General features: G+C 40.5%; 1 protein-coding gene across 1 annotated transcript in view; it reads right to left on the bottom strand.

Moving 5' to 3' along the window:
* Nucleotides 1-24815, bottom strand: part of pex5la (peroxisomal biogenesis factor 5-like a) — a gene marked incomplete at both ends in the record, with an annotated part of 73830 nt that overhangs the window by 13436 nt on the left and 35579 nt on the right. The window contains 6 exons of the mRNA XM_079266990.1: nt 5251-5346; nt 7226-7255; nt 7550-7643; nt 8149-8272; nt 9508-9717; nt 14515-14626. Of these exons, the coding sequence (XP_079123116.1) occupies nt 5251-5346; nt 7226-7255; nt 7550-7643; nt 8149-8272; nt 9508-9717; nt 14515-14626 (666 nt within the window). The remainder of the gene's footprint in view (nt 1-5250; nt 5347-7225; nt 7256-7549; nt 7644-8148; nt 8273-9507; nt 9718-14514; nt 14627-24815) is intronic.

Here is a 24815-nt window from a genome sequence, read left to right as displayed (position 1 = left end):
AGATATTGTTCACTTCTACTTTGCCGCAAAACCCAGAGTTTGTTAATTGTGATGGTGCAAGACAAGTGTTGTGGAAAAACTCTAATTTCCATATTCAAACTGAAGGTTAAGTTGTTTCTGTACAAATACTAAGACCTTGTGAAAAGTATGACGACGTACCAGATTATTGCTTCGATTTGAACTCCTTTGCACTCATGATATGAAAGTTGAAAATCAACATATGGTTTTGAAAACACATCAACGATCACAGTGGCGGTGCTGTTTTTAGTTCATTTAATCATGCAACATAAAAATGTACTTTCATTGTTTTGCCGATGACGCTCCGATTAACTTCTCACGTCTATAACACATACAATTTCATCTTAGCAAATATTAATAACCATGTGACGTATTAAATATAGAACAACATGTATTATTTTTTTCATTTAGATATGACTCCTTGTTTTGTTTGCTGCCAGATTCAACCTGTTCTTGGTTCTTGCTTAGGTAAACAGAAAGAAACCAGAGGAGTCTGATTCGCCTCTGTCAGTTATAGTTTTGAAAGAAATGCTAAAAACTTGTTCAGCCATGTTTGTTTCTTTTCATCTCAGGTGTACTGCTAAAATTAGAACCATCATGAATCGTAGTGATAGCGAGAGGATTATTTTATGCGTTTAAACTTTAAAACTGGTTCGCTTGTAACTCTTATTTCCTTTTTCTAAAACAGTGGTGAGGAACACCAGGAGCAAATGCCAGGAGTCTAGTTTTTATTCAAAACTATGACTCGTGTGTTCCATGTATGCCATATTAATTGGCTCAAATTGCCTCCCAAGTTACCATATGATTGGTTGCTGACAAGCAATGTAGCATTTAAATGGCTACTTTTTACAGTGAGTCTGGTGCAGTGCTCACCACATATAAAACACACCAGGGCTTTTCGCCGGCGTACAGCATCGTCACCACGGACGACGTTACCGTCACGCCAAACAGAGCAGAACAGCCTCCTGTGACTAATGGAGTCCTCTTTAGCCAGAAAGTCATCCGTACACGTCCGCACTGTGTCCAGTAAATGTACGTGTGTGTGTGTAGTGAAACTGTAGAGGAGTGCAGGGTCAGAAAGATCTACGGTATGAATATGTGTGTGTGTGTGTGTGTCAAAGGTCTTCTCATCGCCACATTTCAGAGACTTGTGATTGACATGGAGGCCATAGTGTGGCTCCTGATGGTGGGAGATGGCAGGTAATTGCAGGCTGCTGACTCTCAGACAAATTGCCCGAAGGGGAGTCGCTGCTGTCTGCGCTGTCTGGAAGTGTGCTATCAGAGTTCCTGAGGTGGAGGAACTACATGAATGGAGGCAGCGGTAGGGCTGGAACTTGGATTTCGAGGTTTGCATGTTGAAACAGTGTTTTTCTCCTCTGAAGCCTCATAAGTTCACTTATTTATTGAGATACATATGTGTTCAAAGTGGTTTTATTAGGTTTTGATGGTAAAAATGTTATCTTTCATTTATTTACTTGCAGGCAATATTAATTCATCCAACGCACATGAATAGCATGAAATTTTGTCTCAGTGAGATGCTTTATTGCTTTTGAAAAAGCATTTGATCTTATTTGAGCCGGTATACTACATCATTATATTGAAAGTCAAATCCTTTCACGTGTCATCTGGGAGAAATAAAAATGTACGTTTATACTGTAGACTTTATGTCTCATGATATGTAGAATACAAGCGAGTCGCTGGATATGGATGACGCATCATCTGGTGGTTGTTTAAACCACCAGATGGTTGTTTAAAAAAAGAGAGCTTCAAATTGACAGTTTATTTCGTGGATGCACATTAAGGAAGAACACCTTATACTGTATCAATAAGGGGTGTATGAGCCTTGTTGTTGCCTTTTTATTATAAGATTGATTTGTGAGCAGACCAGCTGTTCTCTGTTGTCCTGTAAACATTGATGTATTGTGAAGGTGTCCATGAGATGACAGGACACTTAAATTCACTCGTGTGCTTGCAGCATTTTTGTGATGTACCTTGTCAAGATGGAGCTATTTTTAAACTACTTTATTCACTGTTAGTTTAACCTGTAACATTACATCGTGATTTATAAACTGCTCATATGTTTCTGAACTAAGTACACTTAGTGGAGTACAATATTTCCCTTTGAGATGTAGCAAAGTGGAAGTATAAAGTAAGATCAAGTTGAGATTACTTTGCATCCCTGTTCCTTTGTAATAGATGTGTGTGGATGCCATGTGACCGACTGGTCCACCTGTCAGCCCTGAGCTAAATCACTGCACAGCAGTCCTCAGCTTTATTCTCATGTGAATGGTTCTCATGCTACAGCTATTATGCTCGTTTACATCATCTAGTCTTATTATTTCTCGATCGCTGTGTGGACCTGTGTTTACGCTGTGCCTCAGTCCATCATCTCGTTATTTGCGTCTCATAGACAATCGGCTGTCTGCATTGTGAAATCCCATCTGGTGTGTAACTTTTTCGCCTCCCTAATTGCACCACGGGTGACATCTAATTGTTTTAAAATGGAGAAAATATGCGTACGTGTTTTTTTTTAATTGACAAGAAATCTAGTCGTATCTTAATAATGCTGTGAAGGGCGCTTTTAACACTGGCAGTTTGATGATGTGGAACGAGACAAAGATACGGCGAGGTAATTTATATCCTGTGTATCACAGGAGCGAGCCCATAGCTGTGACTCTAATTTCAGCAGCTCTGATGAAGTGTTCCGTGAAATGGATTGCATCCAGAATGCTTCCTGCCGCCATATATGTCACCAATGTTTGGAAATGAACTGTGGGTTGGTGGGTGGGGGATTCATTAGCTACTTCATGAATACATTATTGAAAAGATAATCATGTTGAAGGTTACACATACCCTCGGCTGTTGGCGTCACCCACATTAAGAAAAGGCATATTTATATTTTGCCATTAGAATCCAATTAGTGTGTCTTAGTCAGCTTGACTGAGATAATAAATACAGTGAAAATAAATGTACGCTGCCAGGAAGGTAATTTGCAGAACTTGATAATTCTGTCTACTGTCGGTCAGCAAAAATACAGCAAGGGATGGTCCTAAAATAGAAAGTGGTACAAAACAATTGCGTCATACTTTATTGTACCCTGACTGGGAAAACGAACACACGATGATCGTAAAAACACACAGATCATCGTAAACAGCATTCAAAAGGACCGTTCACCCATATTAAGCAACATATTCAATTGTTCCCAAGCAAACAATGTTTAACGTGCAACATAAAGCTTCATCCCGTGTGTTCTGTGTCTATAGGCTTTGAAGCTTTTGGCAACTAAAGCACGCTATTTCAGGCAAGTAAAGTCATTTTTCCGCTTTCTCAGTGTTTGTACAACTGAAATTAGAATTTGTTTAATTGGAAAATATTAAAGGATGTTTGAATGTCTGTTCATTTATTGCGTTAACATTGTTTTGCAATTCCTGGAGTGAGTGCTTTGCTGCCAAAATCAGACACCGCCGTGAGACGTTCACGAACTATATTTGATCTTAAGTCTCCGTGTGTGAGCGCTTCTCCAGTGAACTCTAACCTTCTCTCTTTACGTCAGTTTGAGTTGTGTTAACTTGAGACTCAACCCTTGGAGGAAGTCAAGCACATGAATAAGGTTTACTTATCTACTTGGCCCATGGGACTTACACGACAGAAAATCTCATTATTTACCAGTGGCATGGAGCAGCCGAAAAAAATAGGAAAAGCTCTCCTCATCTCCAGAGGCCGGCCTTTTAATGTTCATGAGCCACCCACTGCTCTGCTGCATATTCACAGCTACTAAAATGGAAATGATCTAATTGTGGGCTTTGACATTGGCGGTTGAAGCCAAAATGGCTGGCCACTTGCTTCAGAGCTCCTCTCGAGTGGAGGCCTGCACTCAGGCCGCTCGATCGAAGCCGAGAGACACTGTTTCCGATCGATGCTCCATGCTCAGACGCTTGTCCAGGAGCATCTCAGAATCTCATCACTCACCTGGCCTCATGGCTGACGCTTGTGCTCAAACTCTGCAATTATTTTGGAGGATGTAGATCACGGCTTATACAAGATGTGACATCATTGCGAACTTTGGGAAGGGATCCCCAAGCGGGCGGTCCACTTATCTGCTGCTGCTCCTCTCACTTTCTCACCGTCTTCTTGCCCCTACTCTATTATTTATTCACCATTACACATAGCTCAGTGTGCAATAGTCTGCTGTAGCTCTCAGTAAAGCTGAAGTAACTCAATAGATGCAGGGTTCACTCCCATTTTCTGAGAAAGGAGATGTCCATTTAGTGGCAGAGTGGCTTTATTGCAAAAGTAAAAAACAAAACTTTCGTGGTTATCTAAACTTCTGTACAGGACAGACACTCTGCTCGTTTCGTCACTCGGGTAGCTGATGTTGGGCCAATGTGATGTAACCGTTCAGCTGAAGGAAAACTGAGGAAAAACGTAATAATGTGCAATAACACCGAAGAGCAAAAGGTGATGAAAGTGCTTTGAGCTTCAAACAAAAGCTTTTTCTTTCTCAGATATGTAGGAGTCATTTTCCATGTTGTCATGGCAAACTCTATCACATCCCTGATAGCACGAGCGCGTCAGGCAGACTCCATACGTGGAGTGTGTCGGTACACAGTCCTATGAAGAATCAAGCCATATCTAATTACTGTAACTTCGCCATCCCCTGTGGTATCTGATATGTCTGCGTGTGTGAATTTATCATGGACTATTAAACTGTCAGCTATCACCGCAGGGGCGAATACATTGCATGAAGCACAGTATAGTGATCTTTTGACAAGGAGACAAAAGGACTGAGGGAGTCGAATGGAAGTCAGCTCCACAGGACCTCAGGTAGATTCATTCAAATTGCAGGAACGATTATGAGGCTACATGGGAAATGATGTTGGAAGTGTGATACTGATAAAAAGGCTTCTTTGCTTAAAGTTGACAGAATTGCGATGCTGAATTTTAGATGCTACAGCTAACCGTCGACTGCTAACTGAAGGCCTGTCTCTCGGAGCTAACACCCGCCCTCCTCTAAGTGAAGTAGGCTTCTTCACGTTTCTGCCATTTAGGATTTAAACTAATAAACAAACTATTAAATCGTACACGGACCCTGGATCTTCAAGTTCATTTTTTTAACGTTTAAAAAAAAAAATCAGCAACGATCTCACACATTGCACCTTTCAGACAGCGGTGGAAATGGTTCTCTTTTGACCAGTGACAGATGTGAGATGCACTAAGCAGCACTCTGCTTACCTCAACAGCTGCCTTCGCTCGCTCAAACTCCTCCTCCAGGGACTGATGTCTGGACAGGAGGGCACTGCCCCACCGCGGCTCCTTGGCTAGGCGAGCCTGTCACACACACACGTTTCATAATGCATATATTCCCAGACAAAATATATTACACACACACACACACACACACATCCACATAGCAGCACTGCACATCACTCACACCACCAATCAGCCAGAGGGAGAGACAGGCAGGGAGAGTGTGTGCAGGGTCAGCCGTCTCTGCTTTCTCAGGGACGAGTAAATATCCCTGCCTCGACAAAGCCTCTGACATGCTTAGGAAGGCCAGCAGAATCACTACTGTCAGCATCTCGTCCCACCCCTCATCTGAATGCCATGCTTCTCATCCAGCCTCTCGCAATTTCACTCCCTTTTTCCGTGCACCTGCACATGCAATGTCTGAACTTTGTTGATAGCCTCTCAGTTACAAACTTGCAGATGAAGAAAGCATTGCTCTGGCGTGAAAATGAAAATTACACGCATGTGGTTTTGCGTTTTGAGTGCGGTGTAGTTTTACATGATTCCACATTACACCTACACATTGAACTGAAGGGTAAAGGATTTTGAGATAGCCTGTAATGCTCAGATGTGATATGGCGCTAGATCTTCTGTAGCAGTGACTGTACTTGTACCAGGGTTAGCAAATCCACAACAGAGACTGAGGAATTCATTCCTCCGTGTCAGCAGCTTCCCTCAGAATGGGCCAGCCAGTACCTGTAACAATTTCCATCTCTACAGACTTCCATTGTGCAAGATTAATTAAGGTTACATAATCTCAGTATTAACAGACAGTAAATTGCCTCATCCATTCATTGTAGGTAACCATATCTATTTTTTTATTCACTGTAAAACATCTTACCACATGTAGAAAGCTCTTTGCTCTTGTATGATTGGTAAACTCCACCCAAAAACACTCTTATCACATTTTGGTTGTATTTATTTATTTATCTTAAATCCCCCTGAAGTCTGGCATCCTTTGGCATCCTGACAAGAGATTTCCAGTCCAGCCATAGTTTAATACCAGAAAAGAATCAGGAACATATTGGCAGCTGATGTCAGGCTCTGGTGCCAGTGTTTCAGAAACGAAAAGAGCTTCTATCAGGACTACAGTTTTTATTTTCATTTAAAGTGGCAATCCTTAATATTTCAGTCCTGGATGATTTATAAATTATATTTGAGTGATAACATTGTGCGTTGAGCTTAGCAGTCTGGAGTCTTGGGATGTGTCTGAAACTCCATACTACCGTCACTTCTGAATTGTGTGCATAGTTCCATTTATTGTATGTATACAATGGAGGAAAACGGTACTACAACATTTTCTTTCCAGGAATGTCGCCACAGTCACCCAGTTCATAATACTGCAAATATATAATTATTGCAATACTTTCATCAGTGGGCCATAGGCTGTAGTATATGTCACGCAACACAAGTTTTCCTTCCTTGCATGCATGAAACTAAAACCACTCTTTACAGTATCTCTGTCTGCTATTGTGCAACTCCCGCGCAAAACAAATTGAGCGAGTTTGTTTGCCAATAACTTCCCTCCGTCTCGGTCAGTTATCTTTAATCCCAGATCTATTATTTATCAGAGTGCTGAGAAGGTGTTAAGCTAGCTTGGTGAGATCAACACTAATGGGCTCGGAGTAAGGCTGAGTAATTCATAGGTTCTTAATAATGGCGTCTGGAAACAAGTATCCGTTATGCAAACCTACACAGAGACTGAGGAGGCAAGCGCTTGACATTTGGACCTTGTCGCACCACAAAGAAACAATCTGAAGGCCGACAATGTGTCTGGATTTCTCAAGGCTGCCTTCTGGCTTCAATAATCTCCTTTTTGGGGGTTTTTAAGTCAGATTCTCTGAGATGGTGATGCTTTTTTTCACGGTGCAAATGTATAACTCTTTCAATAGCATATGAAAGGATGCATAGGGAGGCTTACATGTCTTCCACTAATATACTGCCTGTTGAGCTGAAATGGAAGAATTGTAGGTGTTAGGAAAAAAGGATGGGCAAACAATTACTCAACAGGGTGACTCACTGGAAACAAACTTCAACGTTAAGGGTACGTTATCATGCATTGGCATGCAGTTGCTGAATAAAAAAGTTAAATTCATAATTGCACGAAGTCATTATGAGGGTTTAACCATCAGTCAGAAACAATATATTTGAGAAGTGTGAAGCTTTCTCACTTCACAAGGATGCTGATCTCAAGTGCAGACGATAATGAGGACTACTGACCGCTGCTGTCTTACAGAGCACTTACTTGAGATGCTAAAGCAGAATCTGGATCCACTTTGGTATTTGCTTCCAAGGAGTTCTTGTTCAACGGCTCGATTTGGGTTTTACAGTCTATGGACCTAAAGTAGAAGAGAAACAGGTGGTTTACAGACACACTTGATATGAATACAACGCTTCTGATACTCATGGGACATGCAGTATCTCAAGGGTACGCTCATAAGATTTCTCTTATGTTGGACCATTCCACAAAAGTCATGATGATGTTCAGTGCCAATGCTTTTTTAATTTCTACAATATCTGTGCATGGCTGCTACGTTAGAGGAAATGTTTATGTGGTTATGGCAAATTAACTATGGTTTGGTTAAGGATAGGCAACTTAAACACTTCCTTAAACCTGCAATAATTAAGTATAGTATGTTGGGAAGCTGTTGCTAATCTAGTGGACATGGAGGAACAGAAGCCTAATTTAGAACTATGTTTCTCAACACATTTCAATACAATTCCCCAGTGAAACATCAGATTCTTAAGCTGTTAAATACTCCACAATGTTCACCAGCTGGTCTCTGTCTACCGTTTGGAGCTTGGCAGATAGCGCACATAATGCCTGCTCAGCAGAATACCGACCACAGAAATTCGTTGGATGAAGTTTTAGAAGAACGCCGTCTCTCCAACTTCCATTTTCTGTTGCCATTCCTCTCAGGGTTGATGTTCAGCTCTTCCCATTTATCCAACGTTGAACCAATGGTACCTTGTGACAGTAATAAAGTAATGAAGAATAATACAATAATAAAATCACAAAACACTTAATTGGCAACAGAGGCAGTTCATTTGTTGTCACAAACAACAAAAAGTCACTCTGAATCTAAAGCTAACCTCAGTCTATTGTCTGTTAATCTGGGCAAATGCTAATGTGTTTTTAGCTTTGTGAAAAAGGAAAAAAAGTACATTTCAATTTCGTCATTAAGCATTAACACTAATTTCAAAAATGAAATAATAATGTTTTCCATTAGTTAAAAAGCAAACCTTTTGACACCGGATTACAACCACTAATGGAGTCTTTCTGATGGAACAGTGAGCTAAAAACAGACTCTTAGTGCTGTGGGTGTCTAAATGAAAAACATATGCCCACAATTGGAACAGACGTAAAGTTTTGCTTCAATGACGGCAGAGTTATAATCAATCCTCACCCCCAATGAATTATTCACCACACTGTAGTCTGACACAGTCTACATAATTAGTTCTCATTGAAGACTAACCTTTTCAACTGGCAAATAGGAAAGTAATTGGCCGTTTCCTCTTAATGTCTTATAAGATGATCCCTTTCATTACAGTAAATTGGCTTGCTCCGTCTTTGCCCTATCTTCAACGTGTGCGAGGTCGGTTCCACAGGGGTTGATGGGAGTCTGGGTTGTTGGGTTATTTATGGGTGTGGTGGGAGATCTATCGCTTTTGAGAAACTGAGTGAGGTTGTTGCTAGCAAGTTAAAGAATGTGTGCAAGGATTTAAGTTTTACCAGCTGTGACAATGAAACTTTTGTTTTCACCATGTGAGTCTGTTTATGAGTCATCATGGAAAAATGTGGGTCTGATATTCCCCAGGGCTGTTTTTGACATCGCGACTGGTGATTCCATCGCAAGTTATAGAGTTAGAGTTAGATTTAGCATAAATCCCTCACTGTACGCCTAAGGCACTGCTGCATGCTGTGTGCTGTGTGCTAAGCTATCAGTATACTGAACAGTGACGGATTTAAATTCTTGGTGGTAAAGACACATAAGTCAGTCAGTACAATACTTAGCCGTAAATGCAGGCCATCCACTCAAGTGTATGCATTTTTTAAGTGGTACCAAGTAACTGATGGTTGGTCTGCATCATTCTCCCAAAAGATGGACTTTCTTTTGCCCATAAATTGCACGTTAGGAATGTGTATACTTTTGGCGTCTCTAAACGATTGTGAAGTATCCAACGTGTACGATCCGTCTCTACCTGAGTCTACTGATGCCCTCTCTGGGGTCCTCATGCTTTGTCCTGTCTGTTCAACTTCCACCTGGATCAGCTCTGTCTCATCCGTCTTCTTCCTGTGAGAGTTGTTCTTCTGCCTGTTGCCCCGGGAAGACAGAGGGCTCCTTTTGTCCTTGCTGGTCCTCCTTTCGCCGGGTTCACTGAGATCCAGCAGGTCCAGTGTTGAAGATAGAACTGTGAGGTACATGACAGTAGTTTAGTTAACCAGCTGTGCTAACAGTATTGTATGCACCCTGTGAGTCTGACACAAACCCTATGTTTGTGTCAAAACGTGTCCTGGAGGAACTTGTTGTAGTGGGAAGTACCACACAGGTGTTTAATATGTCTGTGGACTGATTTTGTCGACTTGATGGCGTCACAACCGTACAAGATGCAGGCACGAAACGTTACAGTGTGAAGTTGAGATCAAAATGAAGGCCGAGTTCAAAGATGGACGTGGTCCACGCAAGTGCGCCGGAGGAAAGGGTGTAGGGAGTGAGGAATTTCTGAATGAAAGTCATCTGGGTGATTTTTGTTCTTCAATATTAGATAATTCTGCGATCATTGTGTTTGGATGTTTTGCGATTCTTCAGCATGTATTATATCTTGAAAACTTTCCTTTCTCTTCACAATAAGATAGAATGACGGGTTTTCATTGTCCTGCTTGAAGCTTTGATTTTGATCCACACATTTTCTGACACTGCGAGTTGAGCTGTTAAAGGTACTTAAGCTGTCACGGTATTTCCCGCCGGGTGGACATCCTCCAGGTCACTGCACAGTCTGATAAGGATAAGGCAGCCTCTTGAGGAGCTCCAGTTTGGTCAATTAAGTAATTCAATCGCAGGTTGTTCGAGCGGCAAAGGACAGAGCCTTCTGTCAAAGAGCTAAACTTTTGTCTGTGACGTCGTCTTCATGACTGCAGACTCTGAGGTGATGGCCAGTTTCAATAAAAAAGAGAAGAATGTTTGGCTTGAGTAATTATTGTGATGAATTCAAAACCTCAGGTAATGCAGAATGTAAGCTTTCTCATTTAAACATTTTTTTTTCGATTTAAATTTGATTGTAAATCAATTCCTTATCACTTTTCTTTCACATCTTGTTCATTGAATATTTTCTGTATTAGTAGTTTGACCAGTGGCGGCTGCCCCACCATGAGCCACACAAAAAAAAAAAAAAAAAAAAAAAATTATAATAATCATAAATTATATAAATTGTCAATATTTGTGTTTTTGAACTATGGAATGTACTCAGTAATGTGTGTAAAATATGATATCTGCGCAAAATATATGCTTTTCCTGCTCGTCCTCTCTGCCTGTGTGCTCTCTGCTCGTCCTCTCAGCCTGTGTGCTCTCCGCCTGTGTGCTCTCTGCTCGTCTCTCTGTCTGTGTGCACGACACTCTGAGAACGCGCAGCTTGGGGGGCCTGATCGTTTTGGCCCAAAAGAGACGGCTCTATGAAGCAGTTTAGCCAATTGCTGATTCAAGATATAAATGAGTGACATACAATTTAGCCAATCAGCGCCCTCAAATAGATTCAGCTGTGGGCCAGAACGATCAGGCCCCCCTCGCTGCGTGTTCTCGTCAGGAGAAGTCTCTACAGGCCAGCGCGAGCACTCCTCCTCCAAGACCCGTTTGAGAGGAGAACTTTGGCGGAGATTCTGCAGCCAAAGAGCTGATATCAGATCAGCCTGACCTCACAATCAGACAGCAGACTCGCGGAAAAGGGAAGCAGTACATGCGAAGCTTCTCTACCAGCTGTACACCAGACAGGTTTGGCTAGCTGGATGATGTCATGCTAATCATTTATTTAGCTTTTTAAAACAACGGGGACGGATCCAGCACGGACAGTTACGGGAGTGAGGGATGAGGAGGTAAGGAAACATGAGAACACCAGGACACACATGAGAACTCTGTCAAGCTACATATTAGACAAATTGAACATCTTTTCTTCTACATAGTTGTCCTCAGTCTCATCTGCTTAACTTGGTCATGGAGGCATCAACATGTAATAGAGATGTTAAATTAACAGTGAAAACTCATCATAGCTTAATTTAACATCAGTATTCATAATTACACTTCATGTTTACTTCTCCTGATCTTTACCTCCTATAACAAGGTCCATAGGGGCATCTCAATAAATGAACATGTTATATTATATTATATAAGTCTTATTTACTGATTGTTTTCGTGTTGGAATAAATGTTAAATATTTAACTGCCAAGTAATAATGCGTGTTTGATACTTACATTTTTTTTTGGATTAAATCATACTGGGATGTTTGCTGAAATTGATGGGATGGCCCTACCTAGAACATTTTCCACCAGCCGCCACTGAGTTTGACTTGTTGTAGTTCGAGTCAAATGAGCAGTGGGCTCGCTGCGGCTGCTTTTGTGCGGCCAGTGTTTGCTGTGACTTTCAGACTGCATCCTTTTGCATGAGGACAGTTCCTCATATGTGAATATCTTCCCACTGAAATAAGTAAATAAATAAATAAAACGAACGCAAACAGGGTGAAATGCACACAAGGAGCCTAATGTCCGGTGATGTGTTTCCTCTCATATCATTGTTATGGGAAATTTGTGTGAAGTGCATTTTACGAACCAATGTCAGTGAGAAACACTGTGAACCAAACAGAAGGGATGGAAACGTTGTTATAAGAGGCTCATAACCCCAGTTAAACAGCATTTTTATGCATTGGTTATTTGAGGAACCTACAAAGTTTTCTCACTCATTTCCCAGGACCCTGGCTGTGTCCTTTGTGCAATGCGAGCTCACTACAATCTACAAACACACGACTGCATAATTGGCGCGCCGCTGTTTCATGACAACCAACTGAGCGCATTCGTTGACTGAAACCTCTGCGTAATTAGAGAGTGTGCTTGTCTTCCATGCCTCATGCTCTTTAGATGGCGAGTACAATTACAAATCAAGGGAGACACACTCGTGGGGAAGGTTGCCTGAAGCGTCGTCGGCACCAAAAGGAAACACAAGCTGTTCATAAAAAGGCAATGATGTCAAAAATGTTTTGGCACCCTTGAGTCTATACTTTAAATGATGAGGCTGGGAAGACAATTGCACAAGTTTTCCTCATCAACTGGATCTTTCAACGGGATGCTCGTATACTGTATATTAATCAAATGAGTTGCTCTAGTGGCCAATGGATAGATGGCAAGCAAATGAATATGATTGCTGAGCATATTAGTCGGGTTTTTAGGTTTCTAGCTTCAAAACATGATGAAAACAAAAATGATGGGGTCGTGAGAAGGGGAAGGACATGCATTCTGATCTTTGACCTTTGTGAGTCAAACCTCTTAGATTAGTATTACAAGTGTTACTGAGTTAACGAGACACTCTAGAAAGTTTTCTGCAGTTAATAGTCGCAGGTTCCTGTTAAAAAGTCACAGTAATGGTTGAAACAGTGGGTCCTTGACTTCTGACAGAAAGAGACAAAAGGAGGCTTCTCATTTCTGGTCAATACTTGTTGAATTTGTCAAATGAAATGACAACTAGCAGACTTGATCATCTCTAGCTATTAGAATCAGTTAATCATTATTTGGTTTACTTATTTTAATACAATAACCCAAATGATCTATATCCCATTTCCAAAATGTATCTTTCACGTTTACAAGACAAAACGGTTTGACCAGACAATCGCTGTTCAGGGTACGTGCGCTGCTAATGGTCTTTTGGATGTTTCCAATTTAACAATACGTTTCAAGACTGAAGAGATCGATCACTAAAATCGCAAGCAGTCAATTGTGTTCAAGTGAATTCAGAGGTGAGAACCATTATGTCTTTAGAGTATTCCTGTGAATATTGAACCAGCCTGTCGGAGCAAAGAGCTGACAAAAGAAAGAAAAGATTTTTTGGGATTGAGTTTGAAGGAGAGGAGTGTTGATGAGAGGCTCTTTTTGATGAAATACGTTTCGGTCTTTGTTGGCAAATAAGTAGTGATGAACACCCTCAACAAAGTGGGAAGGGCACAGAAGTGTTATTCCTTAGGGGCAACCAGCCGATATGTGTTTATTATTTTATTAATTCAATTAAAAAACAAATTGTTTGACGAGTGTGTTTCTAAACCTCAGATACCCATGAAACCATTTTATAATTTATGATAGGGTTTTAAAAGTTCCTTCAACCTCAAAATCAGACAAAAGTAAAACTGCCTGCAATAGAGAGCACAGCATGGTGTAGGGCTCATGTAGATCCGCATATTTGAGCTGGTAATTATCATTCATTATTTATTTTCTTTGCTTGCTAATTCCTGTTTAGTGACATTCAGTGCCAGTCCATCACAGTATGAAAACAGATCAACAATCACACCTCACATTCTCTTCACCTGCATGTCTTTAGACTGTGGGAGGAAATCAGAGCAGCTGGAGGAAACCTCTCTTCCTCTTTTAGAACTACTCGGCACTGATGATTTTCTGTACATGGATTTGCTTATTAAATGGCACATAAATCAACAATAACACACAAAGACTACATATTAGACAGGATCTGGCCATTTTTGGAATTTCGAGGTGCATAACCAATTATTACATAAGGCCTCCATCATTGCCAGCGGGAGCGGCAGGAGGCACTGGGGAGACAGAAGGTTTAGCGGTCCCCACAACATCCGCCCATACTTGGCCCGCCTGAATCGGCACAGTCAGTGGCCGGTGTGGTGATGACACATGTCAGCTGTGCAATCTGGTTCTGCAAATCATCGTCATTCAAAAGATGGCACAGCTCAGTGATCAAGGTCCCATCCCCATGTGGAAACCAAGATGGCCCTTTTACGCGGCATCTGTTAAAGTCACCTAACCCTAACCCAACACCTACTTTGACCCGGTTCATTTTAAGTTTATTCATTGTTGGGACGAAAAGCTTGTGATTAATAAATAACGTACAGTAGTACCCATATACTCAGGGAAACACTCTTGAACCTAAATTTCACATGTGCTCCACTGATGCTTCAAGTTTTACAGACGGAATATTGAGTGTACTGTACCGGCTGTGTTGGAAGTCACTGGGCGGGAAACCCCATCACACTTGGTCTCGCAGAGGAAATCGTCGATGGAGGGACTTAAAAGCGGGCGGCTCTCTTGTTGCTCACTCACCAGCTGTAAGGGCAGACAGACAAGACAGTTCAGGCTCAGCATGAAACTCCCATCACACAAGAGTCCCTGGTATGTTAACATGAAGTGAAGTTCAGTCCTTTTGGGCTTGATAGAGGTGACACCAGTGTCCCCATACTGACACATCTCTTTTTTTATTATTTTTTTAATATACATTTTTTATTGAAAGACACAAGAAAATATTAAGACAATACATAGACATAACAACAAGAGGATGACAAGAACAGTGGGATAAAAGCCAGCAAATATCATATAGTCAGTGTGTGTGTATGTGTGCGTGTGTGTGTGTGTGAGAATGTCCTTGAGCCTTTTGAGATGGAGGAAAAAAAAAAATATATATATATATATAATAATAATAATAATTTAAAAAACCAAACCAAAAAAATAAAATAAAAAATGAAAAACAGGTAAGTATGTGTGCATATGGATGTTCATGTATGCATGTACGTGGGTTTCAATTGGTTGTCCGGCAAGAAAAACAAAACAGAAATCAACAATAGTAAAAGAAATACACAAAGAAAATATATATATAACGGTATATATACTATACATATTTCAATATTAATAGAATGGGTGGTGTCACGTTTGTAGAAACATAGTGAAGGATGACCAGGTGGAATGGTGTTCTGTTGTATTGTATATGATGGATGAGGTTAGATTTTCCATTGAAATATATTCTATCATTAAGTTTCTCCAGTGTGCGATGTGTGTGTTATTCCTTGATTTCCAGTTTATGAGGATCGTTTTCTTGGCGATAGTTAGGGCCACAAGGAGTAATTTGCGGTTTGTTTTACTCAGATGTATTGTTGAGATGTCGCCTAGTAAGCACAGTGAAGGGGATAAAGGGACGAGGCAGCCCAGGAAGACAGACAGTGACTCAGTTATTTCTTCCCAAAAGTGATTAACTGGTGTGCAGTGCCAGGTGGCGTGAACATAGATATCCGGGCTGTTTTGAGTGCAATGTGGACAGATATCTGACGTGAATCCCATTTGAAACATTTTTTGCCCGGTGTAATGAATTCTGTGAAGTATTTTATACTGTATTAGTTGTAAATTGGCATTTTTAGTCATGAAGTAGATGTTATTGCAGATTTGGTTCCAGAAATCAGCATCAGGAGTGATGGATAGGGCTGATTCCCATTTTCTTGATGGTATGGATGATGTTTTGTCAGACTGTGATATTACTCTACATATTTTTGAGATTAACTTTTTTGAAGAGGGGATATTAATTAATTCTGAGGTTGAGGGGGGTAATTCTAGGTTAGTGGCCTTAATGTTAAGTTTGGATTGAACGGATGATTTGAGTTGCAGATATTCCAAAAATTGGTTGCTCCTGATGCCGTACTTCTGAACCAAGTGAGGGAATGAAACCATGGTGTTGTTATTGAAGATGTGTTTCAGATGAGTGATGCCTTTAGCGGACCATGTGTGGAGATTTAGAGGTGTCTTGTGACTTAGAAAATCAGGATTGTTCCATATGGGAGTAAAATTTGAAGGTGCAAAAGTGATGTTAGTGATTTTGTGGAATTTCCACCAGGCTGTCAGAGTTTCTGCTATTGTTAGTATATTGAAACAAGGATGGCGTTTGATAGATTGGCTTAAAAATGGTAAGTCAGAAATCTGAATGTCCTTACAAACTGTCTGTTCTATATCTAACCATGTGTTGTCTGATTGGCTGGGGTGGATCCATTTAAGAATGTACTGAAGTTTATTTGCTAGAGAGTAGTGAAAAAAATGTGGAGCTTCAAGTCCTCCTTGTGTTTTTGGTTTTTGTAGAGTGGCCAGTTTAATTCTTGGTGTTTTATTTTTCCAGTATAATTGAGTAACGATTGAGTCAAGCGACTTGAACCAGGAGTGGGTGGGTTGAGATGGTATCATTGTGAATAGGTAATTTATTTTAGGAAGTATTGTCATTTTAACTGTAGCTATTCTGCCCATGAGTGACAATGGTAGATTCATCCAGCGGAGGAGGTCGTCATTTATTGTTTTAAGTAATGGAGTGAAGTTGAGTGTGAACAGCTCTGACAGCCTGGGTGAAATATGTATTCCCAAATACGTGATGGCACCTGTGCAGAAAGGGATAGGTGGTGTATGGGCTGCCCCATCCCAACTGTTACTATCTAATGGAAGGATGGATGATTTACTCCAGTTAATGGAGTAGTTGGAGATATTAGAGAATGCTTCCATGACTTCAATAGTTTCCTGTAGTGATGAGTAGGGGTTTTGTAGGAAGAGCAATATATCATCTGCATAGAGACTGATCTTGTGATGGGTGTTGAGTGTTTGAATTCCTTTTATGTAGATGTTCTGAGGAATAGCTGCAGCTATCGGTTCAATGAAAATGGTGAAAAGTGAGGGAGAGAGTGGGTATCCTTGCCTAGTCCCCCTGTGCTGACACATCTCTGATGCGCAAATGTCTTTCAACATGTCTGTGTGTTGTTTTAGGAAGATGGCACACGTTTGTGCTCCCTTGCAGCACATCATTTATTCACAGCATCTTGACATAGATGCACTGAAGTGATTCAAGTGTCAGATGTCAGGGATGTTGAAGTTTTTTTAAGAGTTAACGTCAATGTAAGGCAGAAAATTGGACAATGTTTTTTACTTGGACTGTAATTACCTGGTTTCTGTAAAACCTGTCTTAAAGCTGGTCTGCAATGAGACATCTCCCAAACCCCCCTACCATTTTGAAAGTTGATTACATGATTGTAAAGATCCTTCACACACAACTCTCCCACCAAAGGTGCAATCAAAGAGTCCTTGGTTTTTCGTGTGGTGTTGCAAAAAGCAAGTTGGACAGGAAATAGCCAGGCTAAGGTTGTAAACACAAACTGCAGGAACTAGCATGGCTAACAACATCATTCTACAAGTTGTAAGTTATGTGACTTCTTATCAAATCAATTTATTGTCATTAACTTCTATCACTGTCACGGCACTTACTACAGCCAAAAAGCATCCCTTTGTCTCCACTGCTTGTTTGATTTTGCCATCCTTTGATATAAATAGGAATAAAAACAATCAATATTTTCTGAATAGGAGGTCAATCCCACCCCATCTTTTAAGCTGGCTGCACATCGAAGAGCAATTTCAATCAGATTGTGTCCGAGCGGCCTTAACTTGTTCCCAGAAGCGGATACTTGAACAAATGAATGGGGAGTTAAATGTACTGTACCGCGCTTTAAGAAGCGGCCTAATCAGGCATGATAAGTGAAAACACCTGTGTGAGATGACCATTGGTGTGTAGGGCTGTTACTATTTAAGATTCTACTTTTTACATACAAGAACATGCAAATACAAACATCTTCCATCCATCTGCTCTGCTGTTACAGTGATACTTACTCTGAAAGTCTTTTACATGCAGATATATGAAAGACAACCCTGTTATATAGGCAAGTGTACACAATTAAGCAAACCGGGTCTCTCATTTACAATATATTTAAGAAATCAGTTTACGACAGAAAGCGAAGACCAGATTACCACAGTGCATTAGTCCCAGTCATTGAGAGAATTACTGAGATGAGCTGAGAGAAACCTGCTGGATCCGTCCCAAACAATAATTGTTGACCATTATTGTCCGTCTCCCCTTCCAAACCATGAAAATGCTAATGACGTTGCCTGTGATGCACTAATTTGTCGGCTTGCCTGTGCAGCTGCAGAAAAGGTTACATCCAATTCATTATTGGTGCCACGAAGCCTCGATGTTCCAGGTGCAGCTGGTCACAATTTACCAACCAATGCTTTTATAATTTGGAGGTAAAAACCAGTGTTGCCTCTTGGAAAGGGTAAGCCACCACCACCACTTCTGTCAGCCTGCGTATCGTGTATGCTGGCGGCGAGGAAACATGACATTTGTTGTTGTAGCTCTCCAGGCCATGATCGCCAGCAGAATTTAAATGAAGGCGCCATAGTTTAATTACCAATCATGGAATGGACAGCACACAACCTGCCGTATGCTTTATATGAAAGGTGATGAAGGAGATGTTCCTGTCATGCCTTCACTACTTCACGCTTCCAGCGCGAGCACTCCTCCTCCATGACCCGTTTGAGAGGAGAACTTTGGCGGAGATTCTGCAGCCAAAGAGCTGATTACAGATCAGCCTGACCTCACAATCAGACAGCAGACTCGCGGGAAAGGGAAGCAGTACATGCGAAGCTTCTGTACTAGCTGAACACCAGACAGGTTTGGCTAGCAGCATGATGTCATGTTAATAACGTATTTAGCTTTTTAAAACAACGGGGACGGATCCAGCACGGACAGTTACGGGAGTGAGGGATGAGGAGGTAAGGAAACATGAGAACACCAGGACACACATGGAGAACTCTGTCAAGCTACATATTAGACAAAGTGAACATCTTTTATTCTACATAGTTGTCCTCAGTCTCATCTGCTTAACTTGGTCATGGAGGCATCAACATGTAATAGAGATGTTAAATTAACAGTAAAAACTCATCATAGCTTAATTTAACATCAGTATTCACATTACACTTCATGTTTACTTCTACTGATCTTTACCTCCTATAACAAGGTCCATAGGGGCATCTCAATAAATAAACATGTTATATTATATTATATAAGTGTTATTTACTGATTGTTTTCGTGTTGGAATACATGTTAAATATTTAACTGCCAAGTAATAATGCGTGTTTGATACTTACATTTTTCTTGCATTAAATCATACTGGGATGTTTGCTGAAATTGATAGGATGGCCCTACCTAGAACATTTTCCACCAGCCGCCACTGCAACTGAGTGTATATTACTTTAGTTTTTAAAATAGTAATTTACAGCAATGTAAAGTCGGTTATACAACACAGGGACGTTAGTTATGTTTGGGGTCAATTAGACACCAGAACTTTAGTGGACTGACCTATAAACAAACTTTAAAAAATAAATAAAAACGGATATCCACATTGACTTGGGATTTGGGAGTCCTGGCTTTGTGTAAGATGTGCACACATATATCTGTTGCGGTCTTCAGTTTAGGTGTGTTTGCAAGCATTGTTCAACTGTTAAATGGAGCCAGGCTCAAGCTTTAATAAAAGAGAAAACTAATTACAATTCATGATAAGGTGGATTTCATGAATTTTGCTTCATGCAACAACAGAAATGTTTCTTTAACAATGGAGAAGATGATGATGATAACTTGGAATATGATTCAATATTTGCTGCACAAAAGACTAAAGAAGAAACTTTCTCCGCAGCCAGAAAACCTTTGAAAAAAGTACATGAATAATATCCAGTTGAGCAGGAGTTTGTGCTGCGCTGCAAGAACGCTGACCCAGCATAGGTAATTAGAGTTTGTGGTGTCAGAATAAAGCTTTGGTTTGCAGGAAGTCTCACAGTGTGAAGTGACCCGATTTCCCCCTCAGCTGCTGCCGCCCATGCATTTTCCCCCAATTTTGGATCGCAGCGACAAATCATAGGATGAAAATACACCGTAGCAGTCTCGAGTTTAAAGGTCGACTTTATCCAGTGTTTTACGGTCTACGCTGGGAAGTCTGAGTGACGGCTGAGCCACCATTGACTCGGTTACACAGTCATCTTAGTTCTGTCAAAGAGGTTGGAAGCCTCATTTCTTCTTGACTTCAAAACTTCATAAAACCTGAATAATAACCACTCAACTGTTGGCCTTTAATGGAAGAAAGGAATTATTTCAAATGGCTTCTGCTGCTTCAATTAATTCGATGATTTTTGCCCACATTCAACAGAAACACTACCCGATTAAAACACCACCTGAAACAAACGTCGAAATGATGAAACTGACAGACCCAACGCTGGCATCGAGATGAGAGAAGCTCTGCTTGTCATTCAGAGAAAACAAAAATGTCAGCATTCATCCGCCCTGCTATTATTATTCAGCACATCAAAACACTTTCTCCCTTTTAGCCAGTGTGTTTGTGTTTGTTGTTGTTGTGGATGAGAGGGGGGTATAGTGGTCTGGCTCACTGTGTTATGTGTCGACTGCTGGGTATGTTTTTCAGAAAACTGGCTTATTTTTATCTTTTTGAATATTTCACAACATGTCTGGCAGGTGTTGTGAAAAATCAGATACTTGTTTGTCGAGACAATTAGAGAGGGAAGTAATTGATTAGGCTCATTGACTAAAAAAAAACCTGCATTCATTTTAATAATTGATCAATTGTTTTCTAAGCAAAGATTCAATACTTCAACGTGAAAATGTGCTGACAGAGGAATCAAAAAATATCACTCCTTATGATTCCTGTGTCCCCTACAGTAATGGACTGTCCTGGTCCTGGAATTAAATGATTTAAAAATGATTAAGTCTGTTAGTGCTTTCAGATGTATCATTGATCTTCGTAAATATCAATTAAATCGAATACAAACTACTACATTGCTTTGTACAGTGATGTAAAAACAAAGAAAATTCTGTATTAGAGACATTTCTCTGGTTTTCCTGAATTCAACAAATCAAATGTAGCTTCATCCAAACAGCTTCTCAGCTGACTGGTCCATTCAACTTCAATGCCAGCTGAGCTGTATACATATAGTGTACTCTTGTGGAGACATGCAACCTGAAGACTGGAGGGGGAGAAACAATGGATATGACATTCATAAATGTGCATGTTAGCAGTGGCTGAGTGGAAAATAACCAGAGAAACATCTGTCAGTGAATAAAAAATATGTGTGATGCTTGCGAAGCATCTTTTGGGAATATCTGAGAGTTACAGTCTGAATTAAATGAGGCGAACTGTTAAAGCCTGTAGTCTGTGTGAAAACTCTCCTTATGACCTTAGATTTATCCACTCTTATTACTTTAAGCAAAAAAGACTCGCTGTTTTTGATGTTGTGACTGAAGGTCAGCACTGTCAACGTCGCAGCAAACTGGATATGTATAGCATACCATGATCTCCAAGTAATACATTCAATGCATTCAATTGTCAGGTTTTTAGGGAAAATGTTGACAGTAGTGGTGCAACGGATCATAAAACTCCCCGATCACGTTTTTTTGCCGACAATACTTATTGCCTTATTACCAGCTCTCCTTCTGTTGATCCAACCACGGATTGGTTGTTCACAAAGTAACATCAGCGACGAGTAAAACATGAATGCAGATGTCCTGATCGCATATTTTACTGAATATTGGCAGATAACGATCGTCAGTAAACTTTATTTCACACTGTGCTTTTTAACATTAAACTGTGTAATAATGTTCACATGCGCGCCAAGGGGGGGACGATCGACACTGGTCCGTTACACCACTAGTTGACAGGAGCTTGGCTAAGAGCCCTGCTGAGTCATGTTCACTGCTGAAAGTTGTCAGCGTTAGCATATTCTTAGAATAACAACATGATGTTTAGTTGTGAAATGAGAACATTATTTGTGATAAACTGCAACCAGTCTTATTGTTATTATGAGAACATGATCTCTGGCACAGGAAGCCGCTGCTTTACTAACTGAATGATGCATTTTTATAGGATTATATAGTTTTGGTGGGTGTTGTAGTTTTTAGCCACGCTAGCAGCTTGAGTCGGTCGGTGTACTATCATATTTTCTAATTCCCTAGTGACAACCTCAGCTTCACAGTTAATACAGGTAATTAACAAACGTTAGCATGGCGACATGGTAAACCAAGATGGTGAACAGAGCAAACATAATACGTGCAAAACATTTAGCATGTTTGCATTGTCATTGTGCGCATGTTAGCATAATGACGCTAGCATTTAGCACAAATCACTGCTGTACCCAAGTACAGTCCGACAGAGCTATAGGCATTGCTGCAGACTTTTAAATAACGACTGACTTAATGAGTGACTTTTAATTGGTCGCAACTAGTAATTGCAAAAGTCAGATTTCATTCAGGATCAAGGATGCGGCTGTACATCACCATCGGCAGTCTCCTGATGAAGGACACTGTACTATCTTCACCGTACACTGCCCGGTCGCTGTTTTTATAAGCACTTCCTGTGATTGCCATCGGGGCCTACTTTGAATAAAGGTCTACAAAAGATGAGACCTCTGCATTTTCCTCTTCTAATCATCCGAAAAATGGGGACAGAATGTCTACCGCATTCGTCTGGGGAGATGCATCAAGCACTTTGGTAGCTGGTAACATGCAAACTCCAATTAACCAAGAGAGCAGCTTCCTGAGCTGTTTGCCTATTACTTTCACTAAGGAGGTTACCACTTTCCCCTTCTGCCAGTTTTCCTCCTTTGCTCCCCTTCTGCTCTAATTTTTTGCTCATCTCCTATGCAAATCACTTTGGCACTTTGTTTGCTTTAAGAAGTGATGTAGAAAATGATGTAATGGAGAACTTGAGCTAATTGTGCCGCTTGGGCTTGACTCCGAGAGATCTCTCAGATGTTAATGGAGCCGTGTACCAGTTAAACTCGTCAGAGCTTTGAAGGCGTGGAGGTCGAGGTGAGGACAGCAGGAGGTGGAGAGAATGGAAGACACTACACAAAGGGAAAGGTGGATACAAAATATCAAAGCAGAGGCTATGTTAGGGATGGTCGTCTTGAGAAATAATCACAGCCAACTTCTTTCAGTGTGTTTAGTTCACGTGGAATATGATGTGATGAGGAATTATATCACATTTAACTCTTCAGAATCTGTATTTTCTTTATTCTGATATATCTTTGAAAAAGTTCTCTGTGATGCAGCTGGTTGTTTACTCATTACAGCTGTGTGAAAGCTGTTGTTGTGGGTGGCAATGAACTGTTCCATGTACTCCCACGGGCCGGCCTACTGGAGGTCCTCGGGCCGCAGGATTTGAAGACTGAATTTTATATTTAATGTGTGTTTCACTTTTCTCAAAGGATAAGGGTGGCATTATTTTGTATTATCTTATATTCAGCACACCCTATGAAAAGACCAAAATCAACAAAGCAGTAGTGCGTCTCTGAATACTTTCCAATTTCCCTGCCCTGTCTGTGGCACTCAGCCCCAAGACTGATTCCTACTGAACATTCAAATCCTGAAAAAACAAATATATCACAAATATATAGTTTTGTTTCTAAAACAGCTGGGCACCGTAGTTTTTTGCAAACATTACTCGACCAGGAGGGAATATTGCGTTTGTTTGGAACAATTTTTAGCTGCGTATTAATACACATTTGGTACTTTTGTAAGTATTTATGGCAACAGAACGATGTGGTATTGCCTCAAAATGATATATATAGTGCCCATGTTTGTAATAAAAGAACATGTCACCCAGTAAAACAGTGTGGCGTATTAATACGATATATTAGGCTTTGGCTACACAGAAAGTCTTTTCATGGGATTTGTTAAAAATATGAAAAATATAGTATCACAAGATTTATACTTTAAGCAGCAAATCAATTTCACATGCACTAATACACTCACAGTAATGTGTGGTTGGGTTAAGTCCAAATGAAGTGATGGGAATGAAGGAATGATAAACTCTTCGTATAATAGTTTTGCCTGTTATAGATAAATAGTTAGGCGGAGCCTATAAACAAAGTCTGATGTTCATGCTGCTTCCTTTAAGGTTTTCCTCATCTTCTCAGAGAGCTCGGGCTGAGCTCAGACCCCTGACTCTGTAGAAGCCCAATGAGACATCGTATGTGATATTTGGCATTGCAAATTGGACTTGACTTGAGATGGCATCTGGCGTGAGGAGCCACAGCCTGTCGCTTAGCCTTTCTCACGAAGTGACATCAAGATGGGACACGCTGCCTCTAAAACTGCAGCCTCAGCCACTGGAGAGCACTGCAAAATGCAACACTGTTGACGAGGCAGGAGAGGTATGCTGGCAGAAGATTAATACCGGTAACTGTAAATTTGTGAGTTTATTTTATAGCTCAACGCATTCTCGATACCGAGTGTATTTTTCCAACAACAACTGTACATTGTACAGCTCTTAAACTTTCAATTTGATGCCGCTTAACGTCATACTCAAGTATTGCATTTAGGTTTGACTTTATCCTGTAATGAAGGATACCGGCACTTGGAAATCACTTACGTTTTTTGGCCAAATCAAAATGAAATTATTTTTATAATTTAATATATCTTCTGATGGATACCAACAGACTAAGACTAAACAAAAATGCACCGAATTCAGGTGAAGCAGATCTTTTATTTAAATCTTATTTTGATGCAAAGATTTGCATATTAGCATAAATGTAGCACAATGTCATTGTTAGGGCCAAGCAGCTAAAATCCATATCAAGCTAAATGATCTGATTTAGCCTG

Source organism: Melanostigma gelatinosum (genome assembly GCF_949748355.1).
Source record: "Melanostigma gelatinosum genome assembly, chromosome: 4".
Classification (NCBI taxonomy): domain Eukaryota; kingdom Metazoa; phylum Chordata; class Actinopteri; order Perciformes; family Zoarcidae; genus Melanostigma; species Melanostigma gelatinosum.
The sequence above is the reverse complement of the archived record's forward strand: the minus strand, read 5'-3'. Positions and strand labels throughout refer to the sequence as shown.